The sequence below is a fragment of the Chiroxiphia lanceolata genome, chromosome 30, assembly GCF_009829145.1.
Source record: "Chiroxiphia lanceolata isolate bChiLan1 chromosome 30, bChiLan1.pri, whole genome shotgun sequence".
In the NCBI taxonomy this organism is placed as follows: Eukaryota; Metazoa; Chordata; class Aves; order Passeriformes; family Pipridae; genus Chiroxiphia; species Chiroxiphia lanceolata.
Genome location: NC_045666.1, coordinates 1,577,449 through 1,591,557, shown reverse-complemented (window position 1 = coordinate 1,591,557; position 14,109 = coordinate 1,577,449). Strand labels below are relative to the sequence as shown.

The 14,109-nt window shown below is 60.4% G+C and overlaps 1 protein-coding gene across 1 annotated transcript; it reads right to left on the bottom strand.

Moving 5' to 3' along the window:
• Positions 1-2,500: 2,500 nt before the first annotated feature.
• On the bottom strand, positions 2,501-5,652 carry ANKRD33 (ankyrin repeat domain 33). The gene is made up of 4 exons (XM_032713389.1): positions 5,188-5,652; positions 4,809-4,938; positions 3,851-3,991; positions 2,501-3,755 (listed from the first exon to the last, which is right to left on the bottom strand). Exons 1-4 carry the CDS (start codon positions 5,650-5,652, stop codon positions 2,962-2,964), a joined length of 1,530 nt encoding a protein of 509 aa, XP_032569280.1. The 3' UTR covers positions 2,501-2,961.
• Positions 5,653-14,109: the final 8,457 nt, after the last annotated feature.

Below are 14,109 nucleotides of genomic sequence, written 5' to 3'. Positions count from 1 at the left end.
GCTCAGCAGCCCCGTCGTCCGACGCAGCCGTTTGGCAGGAGCTCTGTGGTCTGGATGTGGGAGAAGTCAAAAAAATGTTTCTTATTACTGCCTCTTCCTGCCTGGCTTCTCTCCACCACTCCCAGCTAATAAAGCATTTCCTATTGCTGAGCACACAGCCACGACCGGCCTCCCTTCCTCCCGCTCACCGGGCCCCAGCTCCATCCTGGTTGCTCTCCCTCGCCCGTTCCTCCCGCCTTGTCCTTCACCGGGCTCTTTCCCACATGGTTTCCCAGCTTTCAAAGCCAACCCAAGCCCATTGTGGGGACGTGGCCATCAGAGCTCCTACCCTGGGCATCCCCAGGCCGTTGGTAGGAGAGCAGCTTTGGTGGCGATGGGAATGTTCTAGAGGGATGCCGTGGGAATGACCTTGGCATGCTTGGCCATCCCTCCCGCTCCAGCCTCCAGCCCTTGTGGGGATGGAGCACCACAGCCCCTCAAGGGGCTCCCTGGTTATTCCATGTTGGACACAACACTCGGGGAGAGGGCACGGGAGGATTTCGCCCCCGGGGTACAACGTGGCATCAGGGGGTGCTCCACTGGGGATGCTGAGCCCGGCTGTGGGCACAGAGCCAGGCTGGCTGGGCCAAGGGGCTCATGCTGGCATGGCCCTGGCTCTTCCCACACGATGCCATGGTGGGATGCCGCCGGCAGGGCCGTTCCCACGGCGGGAGGTTGGGCACTTCCCGCTCCCCCAGGGCACGCGGGACCGCGGGTAGCGGAAGCGCCGCTTCCCCTTTTGCTGCTTTCGGGGCTGTTCTTTGGGCCACCCCAATCTCAGCTGCTTCACACTTCTCCCAATCCTCTCCTGCCCCTCCAGTGCCTTCCCAAGCCCCATCCCTGCCTTTCTCCCAGCTGCTCCCCCGGCACCGTGACTCCATCCAGCATTGCAGCCTCTTTCCTAACCAGGTGCCAGGGCCTGATTTGCCGCCCCGTTCCCATTGCATCACCAGCCCCAGTTGCATCACGAACCCACCCGGAGCCTCCTTGTGCCGGGGCACCGCGGCGGCGGAGCTTTGAGTCTCGCCGGCCGCCTCGCCCCGCTATCGGCCGTGATCTAGGAAGTTTAAACAAACAAAAGCACAAAACCAGGATAAAACACGAAGGACCTTCACGGGTGACCTTGCCCGTGTGCTGGGCCCGGAGCTTTGCGGAGCCGGCGCGGGGGAAACGGGCAGTTTCCATCAGATAGGAGCCGCCCCGGAGGAAGCCGGTGCCTGCAGACATCTTATCTCTGTGACCATCTTTGCTCTGCTCTGCGGGTCTCTGTGATCCAGCTGGAGATCAGCTCCTCCCAGAGTTATTCCTGGATGGCTCCTGCATCTCCTCCGCCATGGGAGCAGGCATAAGGTGGGCATCAGCACCCCAAATTTATGGCTGCGGGTAGGGGTTACCCCAGGCAGCCAAGCACACCAGCTCTCTGGCAAGGGTGGGTGCCAGCTGGTTTGATCCCCACGACTCCCTCTTCCAAACAGGACATCTTCATTTTTAAATCATGATAGTCACTGGGGGGACAAACACTTGCTTAAAAACTTCTAAAACTTCCTAAGTCCTAATCCTGGGTGACTTGAAGCGCAGGGATGAGTGGGGAGCCCCAGGCCAGGCTGTTGCTCTGGCACTGCCGCTGTGGGAAAGTGGATTTCCCCGCAGTGGGACTGACTGTGAAGGGACAGGACGGACAAACCAAACCCGTGGCAGGCTCCTGCCCCGCTGCCAGCTCTGAGTGGGGCAGACAGGGTGAGTCAGCAGGGCTGGGCACCACCCGACAGCACCGTGACCCAACATCCCGCGCCAGCCGTGGTGCAACCTCCTTTCCATCACCATCGCTGTGATTTCATCCCGTGGAAGGGCACGGGCACCCCTGCACCACGGTCAGACCCTCCACGGGCACATCCAGCCGCCCCTCGGGGTCTCGCCGAGCCGTTCCCTCGGTGGCAGAGGGGACGAGGGGCCGGTGGGAGCCCGCCTGACCCTTCCCCCTGCGCGGCGGGAGCCAGGCTGGCGCGGCGCGTGCGGCGGCTGCTCCATGTGCCGCCCGCCCCCGGCTCATCTGCCAGTCGCCGGGAGCTGGCGAGGGAGGGCAGCCACGTGCCGGGGAGCCCGGCCGAGCCAAGGGCTGGGGGGGAACAGACTGGAAGGCTGCAGCTCCTTCCTTCTCCTCCACAATCCTTCCCTGCCCGCGGCTCAGCCCAAACCTCCCTGTGCCCCCCGAAAGGCAAAGCTGCGGCCTCGCAGTGGGGGGGTCTTGCCCCCCTAAGGGAGGGGGAGCCCATGAGCACCCCAAGTTTGGTTTCCAGCCTGTGCCTGGCACCCAGAGCTCCCTCACCCTCCATGCTTCCCTTGGTGAGCCTTGGTGTGTCCACCCACGACCCAGGAACACACAGGAGTGGGCAGTGTCACCAAGGGGGTGACAGGGTGGTCGGGGGACTTTGGCGGAGAGGAGGGAGCATTTCCTGCCAGCCCCACAAGCAACCCTGAGCTTTATTCGTGGAATCAATCCTGTTAACATGGCAACCACTTCCATTTTAATTTGCTCAGCCACGTTCCAACACACGCTGCGGAATCAAGAGCTCCGGGAAGATCAAAGAGCCAAAAAAAAAAAAAGAAAAAAAAAAAACAAACCAAAAAGGAAGAAAAGGGAGCAACTTGTGCCACAGTCCTGCTCCCTGGCACCCCCAGAGCCCAGTCCAGGGTCTCAGCATGTCGGTGCCCAGCATGACCAGTGCTGGGCTGGGGTGGTCGCCCTCAAGGTAGAGAGGACAAGGGACCAGTGGGGACATCTCAGCTGGGTGTGTATGCCCACATCACCCTCCTCCCCTGGGCATTCCCGTCCCGCCAGGAAGGAAACCATCGCTGTGCCAGAAGAGCCAGCAGGCCCAAGGGGACAGCGGGGACCTCGTCCCTACCCCGGCACCTCCTGCCTTAGCGTTTCTTTTTCTTTTTCTTCTTCTTCTTCTTCTCCTTCTCCTCCCCGTTGGCCTTGGCCTCCTCGGCCGCTCTCTTCTCCTCCTTCAGCGCCTTGTACCTCCACTGGGGCGGCTTCAGGAGGTGCTTGTCCTTCACGCGCGGCTTCTGCTCCCTGGAGTCGGGGGCCGGGCCGGAGGCCTTGCTCACTTTGATCCTGGGGACGGGCTCCCCAAGGGGGAAGATGCTGTTCCCACGCCGCAGCCACAGCGGCAGGAAGCGCAGGAAGCGGTGGCCCGGCCGGCGCGGCGGCGGCACCTCCATCACGGCCTGGCCGTTGCAGGAGGACGCGCCGGTGCTGGGGCGCGAGGACAGTTCCGAGTCGGCGTCGGGGTCCGGCACGTGCTGCCCGAGGATCTCCGGCACGGACAGCCTGCGCTTGCCCACCTCGGGCGGGCTGTCGGGGCAGACGGTTTGGCAAGCGGTGGCCACGAAGGGGCTGGCCAGGGACGTGGTCATCCTCACCATGTGGTCCATCACGCCGTCCTCCTCGGGGTTGCAGGGGATGCTGCAGGTGAACATGGAGCAGATCTTCTCCAGCAGCCTCCTGCTCCTGGATTTGGGGCTCAGGGCCTTGGCCACCAGCTCGGCCAGGGCCGGCCACTCGGGCCGGTACTGGGATCCGAACTGCTCCGCCCGCGGGCGCCGCAGGAGGGTCCGGATCCTCACGGTGGTCTCGAAGCGGCCGGTGAAGTTTGCCCATTCCCTGGCCGTCTTCCCCTTCACGGCGTCCACCGCTTTCAGGTCAGCCCCTGGAGGCAGAGGGATCCCGGGAGGAGGATCACCACCCCACCCCGCCCCGAGCAGCCACGCCAGCCCTTCCCCAAAGGCCCGGGGACGCGCTCACCCGCCAGGAGCAGGGCGGTGACACAGTCCTCCCGCCCCTGCACCGCGGCCTTCATCAGCGCCGTCAGCCCCCGCGGGTCCCGCTGGTCCACCTCGAGCGCGGGGTAGTAGTTGAGGAGGTAGTTGACGATGGTGATGTGTCCTTAACAGCCAGAGAGAAGCTGCGTTAGAGTTCCGACAGTTAACGGGGAACAACGGCCGGTGCCTGTCCGAGAAAGGGTTTAGCAGCTGCATCTCGTGAGGATGAAGACGCAGAAGCTCAGAGGGTTCAGGACTGAAAGGGTTTGGGTTTATCTTGTTTTGGGTTTGGCCGTGGAGGGTTCAGGACTGAAAGGGTTTGGGTTTATCTTGTTTTAGGTTTGGCCGTGGAGGGAACAGTGCTGGCGCACCAGCTGCCTCAGCAGAGAACGCAGGAAAGAGTCCAAAAAAATGAAAAAAACCTGATAAAGTCATCAATTCCAGCAAGGATACAATGGGGTGAGCCCCACCTTGGGACCCTCCTCCTTCCCCTTATGTTAATTCACGGGGAGGGACCCAGACTAACAAGGAAAACCCTCTGGAGGTTTGGTTCCTATATGGACCTTGGAACCTTTGGGGAGGTAAATCCCTGCAGCTTCTGGGGCTTTCCTGGAGCACATGGGGTGGCTCCCAGGACTTTCCTGGAGGTCATGGGGTGACTCCCAGGACTTTCCTGGAGCTCATGGGGTGGCTCCCAGGACTTTCCTGGAGCTCATGGGGTGGCTCCAGCCCAGCTCTGCTGCTCAGCATGGCACGTTAGGGCCAAATCACTGGAGGAATTTCCATTTTTGCATCAGCTTTAGAGCACTGCTGAGGTGAACCATAAGTGCAGCTGATGTCACACATCCCTTGGGACCACGGCTTTCCAGGGTGGCTCGTTCCAGGGATTTTGGGGGGAAGCACAAGCCCCTCCCCAGGGGCTGCCCATGCCGAGGGCTGACCTGCCTGGGCTGCCATCATGAGGGCCGTGTTGCCGTCGTTGTCCTGCTGGTTGACGTTGATGTAGGGGCACTTCCTCAGCAGTGGCACGATGTCCACGAAGCCCTTGGCGCAGGCGAGCATCAGCCCGTTCTGGAGGGGGGACAGCACTCTGCACCATCCTCCCACCGTGTTCTCCCGTGGCCCCCCCAGTCCTCCCCCCACCCCAAACCAGGCAGACTCGGGATGGAAGGTTCTGCTCCAAGGGTTGGGTGGACCCCAGGAGATCCATTACATCCAGGCCTCTCCCTCCTGCCCCACCGGTTTTAGCCACCACCAGGATTTGCCTATTCCTGGAAAATCCTCTTTCTTCTCTGCAGGGTGCCCCTCCCAGCCACTCACCCTCCCGTTGATGTCCAGCTCCGTGGCCTCGCTGCGGGTCACCCCAGACTCCAGCCTCTCCCACACCAGCTTGGCATCATTCCTGGCACAGCACTGGTACAGGGTGAGGAACCCGGCGCCGTCGGCCTCCGCGGAGGACTCGTAGCAAGGGTAGACGGAGTCATCAGAGAAGATGCTGCTGCTGTCCGAGGGCTCCGAGGGCCCCGAGGACTCCGACTCCTCCTCCTCATAGTACAGCTCCGGGTCGGAGTCATCCAGGCTGGAAGTGGGGGCTGCAGCACGTTCTCCTCCACCGCAGGCATCTGTCATCCGGCCCGGCCGGGGGGAGCGAGCCCAGCCTGGCCCCGCGCCCTGCCCGGGGCCAGGAGCCTCTCCCGGGGGGTCAGGGGGGCTCTGGGGACTGTCACTGCCCCTGTGCAGACACAGAGTGGGCGTGGGAGCCGAGTGGGCTCCGGCATCCCCCATCCTGCCGGGAAGCCTCGGCCGGCTCCCAGCCCCCGGCACAGCCCGCGGGTCCGGCTGCCTCTGCCCCGGGTAAATGCTCCTTCCCCTGAGGGCCTGGATGCTGCAACACCCCCAGGAGGGAGCACAGACCAGACGGAAAAGTGGGGAGTTGGAGAGGTGGATAAGTGTCCCATGGGCTGGGTGTTGAATCCAGGTGGGTGGGAGATTGGGAATGCAGAGCTGCTGATCAGGGAACCAAATGCAGCCAGCAAGTGCCAGCAGGAAGGACACATCCACCCCTCCAATGCCACACTCTGAGCCCTTCCCAGCCGCCCTCCCCATCTATCCAGTGCACATCCCAGCAGAGGCAGACACCTTTCCCAGCAGAGCAGCTCCTGCTCCCCCAGGACACAGGGCAGCCCTGGAACAGGAGCTGTGGGCAGGGATGCAGCAGCTGAGCCTGGCAGCAGGAATTAAACCCTTCTGCTGCTAAGCAGAAGCCAAAAATTAATTGGTGGGCGCCACGAAAGGAGGAAAGCCTCCAGAATTCCACTGAACTCTCCTACTCCTTAAGCATTCCCAAGCAGGGTTGGAGGATGTTCTCCTCACCTTGATCTTACCTGGGGCTGCTCAGACCTTCCCTGTGGGTCCTTCTTCAGCTGGGCAGCATCCCGGCCCCAACCAGGAGGGAAAAATCACCAAGAGACTCTGGAAAATCCCCTTTGCAGGGAGAAAGAGGTTTTGTGCTCCGGGGCTGAAGAGGCCTTTTGACACCAAAGCTGTGACAACCCTCACGTTGACGTTGCTTCAGCTACCCAAGAGATCTTAAATTAAACTGTTGCTTAAAATGGCTCCATCCACCCTGAGCAGGATCAGGGCAGGATTTAGTGTCCTTAGCCAAGGAGCTGCTGGGAGCCCTGGGCTGTATTTTTATACCTGTCTCACACCGGTGGGATGGTGCTGCCTGAGCAGCCCCAGGGGCTCGGTTGAAAGCCCCCAGACACTTCCCAGCTGCCTTTATATCCAGGTGAATTGGCTTAGACAAATCTGGGAGGCTGCTGGTCTTACCTTCTAGACAGGGCTTGGACACCTGAACTGTGCAGGTGCAGTCAATAAGCTCTGTGATTCCCCCTTGAGAGGTGCCTTTGAGCCTCCATCTCACCTCCTCCCCTGGCAGGGGATTCCAAAGCCCTCAGGGCAGCCTCAGTGCAGGAGTTGCAACAACTGGTTTCCCAAATTCCACATAAAACCTGACTGTTCTCTTATCTTCATCTTTAAAGGGGTTTTTTTGTGTGTTGGTCAGTGTCTGTGTGCTTCCTGGGCTTCAGGGGCCAGCTGGGCTGTGGGATCTGGGAAAGGGCATTTCCAGTCCCAGAATCAGCCATTTTCATGCCAAAAAGGCAGGAGTTTGGTGCCAAGGCAGATCGTGGGAGGCCACATTCCCCATTTGCAGCAACCACTGAGATGGAGTCCCAAAGGTCACTTTTGCTGCATCCTCGAACATGAAAATATGGAGCAGATGAGGGATCCCAGCTGTTTCCTCCGTGCTGGGAGGAGCAGGCTGGGAATCCCAGTGTTGAACATCAGGATCCTGGTGCTGAAGCTCCAGACTGTGATGCCAAACACCAGGATCCCAGTGCTGAACACGAGGATCCCAACGCTGATTGTCCAGAGCCCGGACACGGCGCGGCCACCACGGTGTGACCCCGGTGTGACAACCCCCTGCCACCTTCTGGCTCTGCCTGATCTCGGGGGAGGACGGGAGCAGATTTAGGGCTTAGGGAGTCATCCCCAGAGCCCCGTGCCATAATCTGCCACCTGGCACAAGTGGGAGGCTCTGAGCCGGTTGTGTAATCCCGGGGCTGGGTGCCCAGGTAGGTGCTGAGGTGGGTGCCAGGGGAAGAGCCCAGGCGGGTGTCAGGGTCGATGCCGAGGTGGGTGCCAGGGGAGGTGCCCAGATGGGTGTCAGGGTGGGCGCCAGGGTGGGTGCGGCAGTCCCGTCCCCTTTGCCGGTGCCCTCGGTGGGGTCGGGAGGGTCCCCCCAGCACTGCGCGGTCCCTTTGGGGCGGCCGGGCCAGGGAGGGGACCGGCGGGGTGGCACCGGGGGACGTTTCTCGGCCAGCCTTCGGTGGCGAGGGGATTTGCAGAGCCCCCGGCTGCCACCAGGGGATGCCGGAGGCCGCGGGAGTCGGCGGAGCCTCCGGCCGGGACCGGGGCTGGGAGCGGCCGCTCCGGGAATGGGGGCTCGGGCCGGTGCCTCCAGCACTGCCCGACCCGCCCCCCCCGGCCCGCCGGGTCACCTCTGGAAGGGCAGCGGGCAGGGCGGGCTCGGCTCTTCTGTTTTATTATCGTCATCATCGTTATTATTTATTTTTTTTAAGAAGTTTGTACGTGGATGTCAAAGCGTCCTCCCAGCTGACGGAGCATCCTGCCAGATGTGACGGCATCCTGCCAGACATCCCAGCACCCTCCCAGATGTGACGGCATCCTGCCAGACATCCCAGCACCCTCCCAGATGTGACGGCATCCTGCCAGACATCCCAGCACCCTCCCAGGTCTCACAGCACCTTCCCAGATGTGACAGCATCCTCCCAGACCTCACGGCATCCTTCCAGATGTCATATCACCCTTCCCGCAGGTGATGGCGTCCTTGTGGCCGCCGTAGCATCCTTCCAGATGTGCAGGCATCCTTCCAGACTTCATGGCATCCTCCCAGATGTGACGACATCCTCCCAGATGTGATGGCATCCTCCCAGGCTTCATTGTACTTACCTGAGCTTTCACTGCCTGGGAACCTTTCCCTCAGGGTCACCCCAGAGAGAGGGATGGAGGGAAGCACAGCCAGGAGATAAATAACCCAGCTGACACACGGGAATGGTCCCTTCCCAGAGCTCCAGATCCAGCTGCTCCGCTGCGGGGATGCAGTGCTGTGGGGTCCCACCCTCCCGGTGATCCCGCACACCCTAAATCACTCTCAGGACCCTCAGTGCAGGTGGGGGGCTGGGAAGGGGCTGGAGGACAGCCCTGATCTTTCACCCCTCGCCCAGGGTCCGGCTGGGAGCGCCGAGCCCGGTGGTCTGGCCCAGGTCACTCATCCCTCACCGCCTGGTCATCTCCATCACAAAACCGGGAGCAATAACTCAGCGTGGACGGGAAGTGGAGGGCGTTGATTTAGATCTGGGGACGGGCTCTCCTCGCCCTGTCCCTCCTGGCCGTGGTGGGGCCGTGGTCGTGTCCGAGTGCAGCTCCCCATGCAGGAGCAGGCTGAGGGGACACGGTGACACAATTTGTGTCACCACATCCAGCCCTGTGGCCTCACACTTGGGTGCTGCCCAGGGAAGGAGAGGAGCAGCCAGGACAGGGCCGGGTGCTGCCGGGCTGGGGGGGGTGAGAGGTGTCTGGGGTGTCACATCCCACTCCATAAATCAGTGGTGGGTGTCACCAGAGGAGGTGACAAAACCACCCTTGGGCTGAGGGCCGGAGCAATCCTGGGGTCAGGCCGTGATTTACGTGGCCGTGGCCGTTCCCGCTGCGGGTCCCGCTCAGGAGTCTGGTGTGGGCCAAGAGTTTCCAAACCGTGGTGCAAACTCCCATCCTCTGCCTTGCCCAGAGACCACACCGCCCGCCTGCAGCCCTTTTCCTTCCACAAGCCACTCCAGAGGGGGGGATTGTCCCTCTGGGTGGGTCCTGCTGTGCCGAGGAATGTCCCTCCCTGCCTCTGGCGAGGACAAAGCGCTCGGAGCGTCCGTCACACTCCGCTGGCCACCTCGGGGAGGTGGGACAACAACCCCTTGTCTTGTGCCTGCCTGGACATTCCCAGAGGATACTGTGTGATCCCATCATGGCACACTGGGAAGCCGGGGGATTCACCAGGATTTACCTCCAATACACGTTAAGACCATAAAGCTCCTCAGCCCCGGGGCAGCAGCACCGAGCCTCGAGCTGGCAGGGAGAAGTGAGCTCTGGCAGGAAAATAATACAAAATAAAATAGAAATCTGACCTTAGTTCCCTGAATTTATGTGGAGTTTCGCAAACCTGGTACAGGCAGAAAGGATCCAGCCCCTGCGCTGCCCGGCTCCGCTGCCTGAAAAGGAATTAAGGACTTGGGTGTTTTATAAATTAATTTTTTTCTCGTTTCTGCTCCTTGGCAGCAGGATCAAAGTGGGTTCATGAGGATTTTTCACTCGAGTTCTTCCATTTGCCTTTTTTTTTTTTTGGATTCCAGCTCAAGGGCAGCACAGCCAACAGCCCCTGAGCCCAAACTGGGTGGGATGGAGGGTGTCCATGGGGAGCAGAGTGTGGGAACAGGCACTGGGAGCCAGGACACCAAACCAGGGTGGTGTGAGCCCGTCACCCCCTCGGCACAGTCTCCACACTCAAGGGCTGGTGAGAGGCTCCAGCAGCTCCCAAACCCGTGGCTCCATCCGTTCCCATTCCCACCCCACCATCCTCTCCTTTTTAATTTAGGACCTCGGGGTTAAAAAAAATAAATAAATGCCGAGAGAGAGGCTTTTCTGATTAAATTACCGCTGGCCAGCGCCGGAGCTGGGGATCAATTTCAATTTCTCCTCGGTTTTTTTTTTTTATTTTGGAGGAGGGGGAAGCTCCGGGGAGGGCACGGAGGAGCGGGGAGAGAAAATCAGACTTGCTAATTCCTGCTTGTAATTATTCCTAAAGGGAAACGGTGCCGCACGAGGTCCCTGGTGTGCGGGGAGTAATTTAGGGTTGCTCTGCGAGGCCTCTATGAAATTTGGAAGGAGAGGGGCTCTCCCCCCCCCCGGTAATTGTATTTCTGGTGCCGCAGATGGTGCTGGCTCCGGGTCCTCGCTATAAAGAAGATGGATCGTGGGGTGAGGAGGGAGTGAGGTGACGGCATCGCCCGGCTCCATGATGAGCATGATCCATCAGCCCTTTACGAGGCAGCAGGAGCTGGGACAATAAGGAATTGCCTGGCAGGTAGAGGGGCCACCACATCCCGTGCCCGGTGGCAGATTCCCTGCCTTCACCTGGCTGGTTTTTTTGCCAGCTCTTCTTCCTGGTTGTTGCTGTATCTCTGAGTCTTCTCACATCCCCATTTCTATGGAGATTCCGTTTTTATGGACTCCTCTCTTCCCCAGGAGCACCGTGGTGGCTGCAGGGTCACTCGTGTCTCTGTGCAGGAGTGGAGATGCCCAACCCTGTGCAGGAGTGGAGATGCCCAGTATTTGGACTCCATCCTTGTGGGCCTCCTCAGACTTGGGATATTCCATGATTCTGTGATTCAAACTGAGAATACCTCTTGAAACTGCGATCTTGCAAGGCCTGTTAGGTCCTGGATGTCTGGAGTGGGATGAGAAAGGGCCTGGCTGGACAGCAAAGCCTGGAAACGAACCTAAGCCCAGCAGGGAAGGTCCCCGTGGGCTGGTGGTGGCCATGAATGAAATAATTGATTTTTTTTTTTTTTTTAAAAAACGCTTGTGGCAGGGAAATGGCTTTGTCCTTCGCAGGAATTTCCATGTATTTATAAAACACTGTTACTTGAGCAGTTCCCTGGATGCCTCCTCTCCCAGCAGCACGAGCCGTGCTCGCACACCCATCCTCTTCCTCCCCTCCAAGTGCAGCTGCTGCTGCTCACACCACTTTTCCAGGGGCTCCGTGTGTGATCCTCAGCCACGGGAAAAGCAGCTCCTGGAGCTGAGAGAAAGCCTCAGAAATTCCCTCGGCTCCGAGGGGTCTCCTGCTTTTCGGGAGCCTGGGGAGAAAGGGGGGCCGGAGGAAAACTCAGGGGGCTAAAAGAGGAGCTGTAAATGAGGCTTCTCGTGGGGTAAATGAGCATCCAGGTGTCGGGTCACACGGGGCAGGAATCGGAACAGGAGAGAGTGGGATGATGGAGCTGCTCCCACCCGGAGCATCCCTGCGTGGGAGGGAAGGGTGGGATGCCCCGAACGTGGGGAAGGGCCCGGGATGGAGCCGGGTTGGGTGATTTACAGGACGTGACAAGGCCAGCTGGAAATGATGGATAGGAGGTGGGAAACGTCGGTCCCCAGCTGGGCCCGGGGTGGCAGCGGAGGCGAGGGGACGTCCCCAGCTATTTATCATCTCTCCCCAGGCCCCTGCAGGACTGTGAACACCCAGTGTCCAGTACGTGTGGGGGGGGAATTAACCCTTTCCAAGGACTCCAAGGGGGCCCTGGGGGGGGGAAGGCTCTGCTGCTGGGTCCTGGTGTCAGCAGGAGGGTGTGGGTTTGCCCCCAGTCTCTCTCTCTGCCCCAAAGCACCCGTAGATGGGCGCGGTGCTGCTGCTCCAGAGGAAGGTGGATTTTGAGGAAGCTGGCCCGGCTGTTCCTCAGGTGGAAAACAGCCTTTCCCTTTTTCCAGGTTTTTTTGGGCAGGCTGAGGTCGTCAGCTCATCACAGGAGTGAAGACCACGAGCCTCAGCACCGTCCAGCAGAAGGATGGGAGATCCTGGGGGGAGCAGCAGAAAACTCCCGGATCCACAGGGAATGCCCCCAGCTCCCTCCCGCAGCCCCTCGGCTGATGCTACCTTATTAGATTTGGCAAAATATTAGGGGAGTGTTTGGAAGGTTAATTAACACAAGGCTCTGCAGCCTGGGAACGCAGCAGCACCACTGGTTCAGCCCCGGGCCAGGGGGTTCAGTGAAATCAGACCCGCCCGGGACCACCCGGAGCCGCTTCCCAGCCCCGTCACCTCCAGGGTCCAGGATCAGCCCCTGGCACTCACTGGCTGGTTCTTCCCAGTTTCCATGAGCATCAGAGCATCCCTGACGCGGTGATTCCCAGTTATCCCAGCCCTGCTGAGGGAAGCTGAGGGGAAGCTGAGGAAGGGAGCTGCGAGGGGCCGGTGGAGCCGTGCGGGGGCTCTGCCCGGGGGTGCCAGATGCCACCTCATCTCCCCTGCCTGCTCCTGCTCTACTGGCTGCACTCCACGACTTTAGAGGCTTTTCCAGCCTAAACGATTCCATGATCCTTCGCTTCTCACCCCACGAGAGCCGCAGGGATCAAATAAACCCAAAAGGGCTCCTTTTAGTGCACTTGGGGCAAGGCAAAGGCTTTTCCTTGGACACCAACTGTGTTTGGAGGACAATCCAGCTCCTGGCAGGGGGGCAGGGATCAGCATCACCGTGGTGGGAGATGCTGGTGCCATTCCCAGTCCAGGATGGTGGGAACGAGGGGGACACGGGGCCAAGGGGACGTTTGGGGCTGTGACACTGAACCCCCACGGCCCCCTCTCTCCCGGGGTGTCCCCCCAGCCGGGTGTTGGGGTGCAGCCGTAACCCGACGCTCCCATTCCTGTCGTGTTTTACATGTGGCTGTATTTTGTTTTGCCAACCTTTGCTTTCCCCAAAGGAGGGAATGAAAGGGCCAGTGTGCCGCCAATTTATTGTGCCCCCCGAGAGCCCCGTGGCTGCCGAAAAAGCAGATGCCTCCTGCTTAATCTGGCCTGTTGCTATGTAAACCTCCTTCCTGCTTTGATGTCCCCTATAAATACTCCATGTGTTTCCAATAAACTGGCATTTTTATCACTGGAGCTGTTAAAGGCAGATCTGTGTCCGATTTGTCCCCGGGCTCGGCCGGGGGTTCGTTGGGGGTGAAACCTCCCTGCCCTTGGAAAGGGGCTCGTTGTATCTGGGGGTGGGGGTCCTGCAGGGGAGGGGACACGGTGATGGCACCTCTCCTGGGTCCAGGAGATACTCCCAGGGGAGTGGGATGTGCCTGGGTGCTAATTCTGCAGCAGCTGGGGCTGAACCAACAGCCCCAAACCCTGGGCTGGGATCACCCCAGCCCCAAACCCTGGTCTGGGATCACCACAGCCCCAAATCCTGGTCTGGGATCACCCCAGCCCCAAACCCTGGTCTGGAACCACCCCAGCCCCAAACCCTGGGCTGGGATCACCCCAGCCCCAAACCCTGGGCTGGGATAACCCCAACCCCAAACCCTGGGCTGGAACCACCCCAGCCCCAAACCCTGGTCTGGGATCACCACAGTCCCAAACCCTGGGCTGGGATCACCAGAATCCCAAACCCCACAGCCCCCCTGACCCTCAGGGCTTTGTTGGGTCTCCCCCTCCCAGCTCAGCCTCTCCTGAGGTGCTGCTCGCCCGTGTTTTGTTTCAGAGGCTCTCACAGACCAGGAGGAAGCCTTGGGGCTCCTTGGGGACGAGCTCAGGCATCTCATTTCATTTATCCCAACCCTTAATTTTGCAGCTCCAACGATGTGACGGCCAAAGGGAGAGCAGGGAACACATCCCAGAGTCCTCCTGTGAGGAGCATCCCTGCAGCAAGGGCCTCCCTTCTTTTTGTTGCCATCGTTTCCCTGAGCTGTCGGGGTGACACCCACGCTCTGGGCACAACCAGCACCGAGCTGAGCTCTCGTGGATGTTGCAGCACAAGTGGGCTACCAGCCGTGGGGCTGGGCTACCCACGCCTCTGCCCTGTTGGGGAACAAGGGGGAGGGGTTGTTGTGGGGGGTTTTTTAATC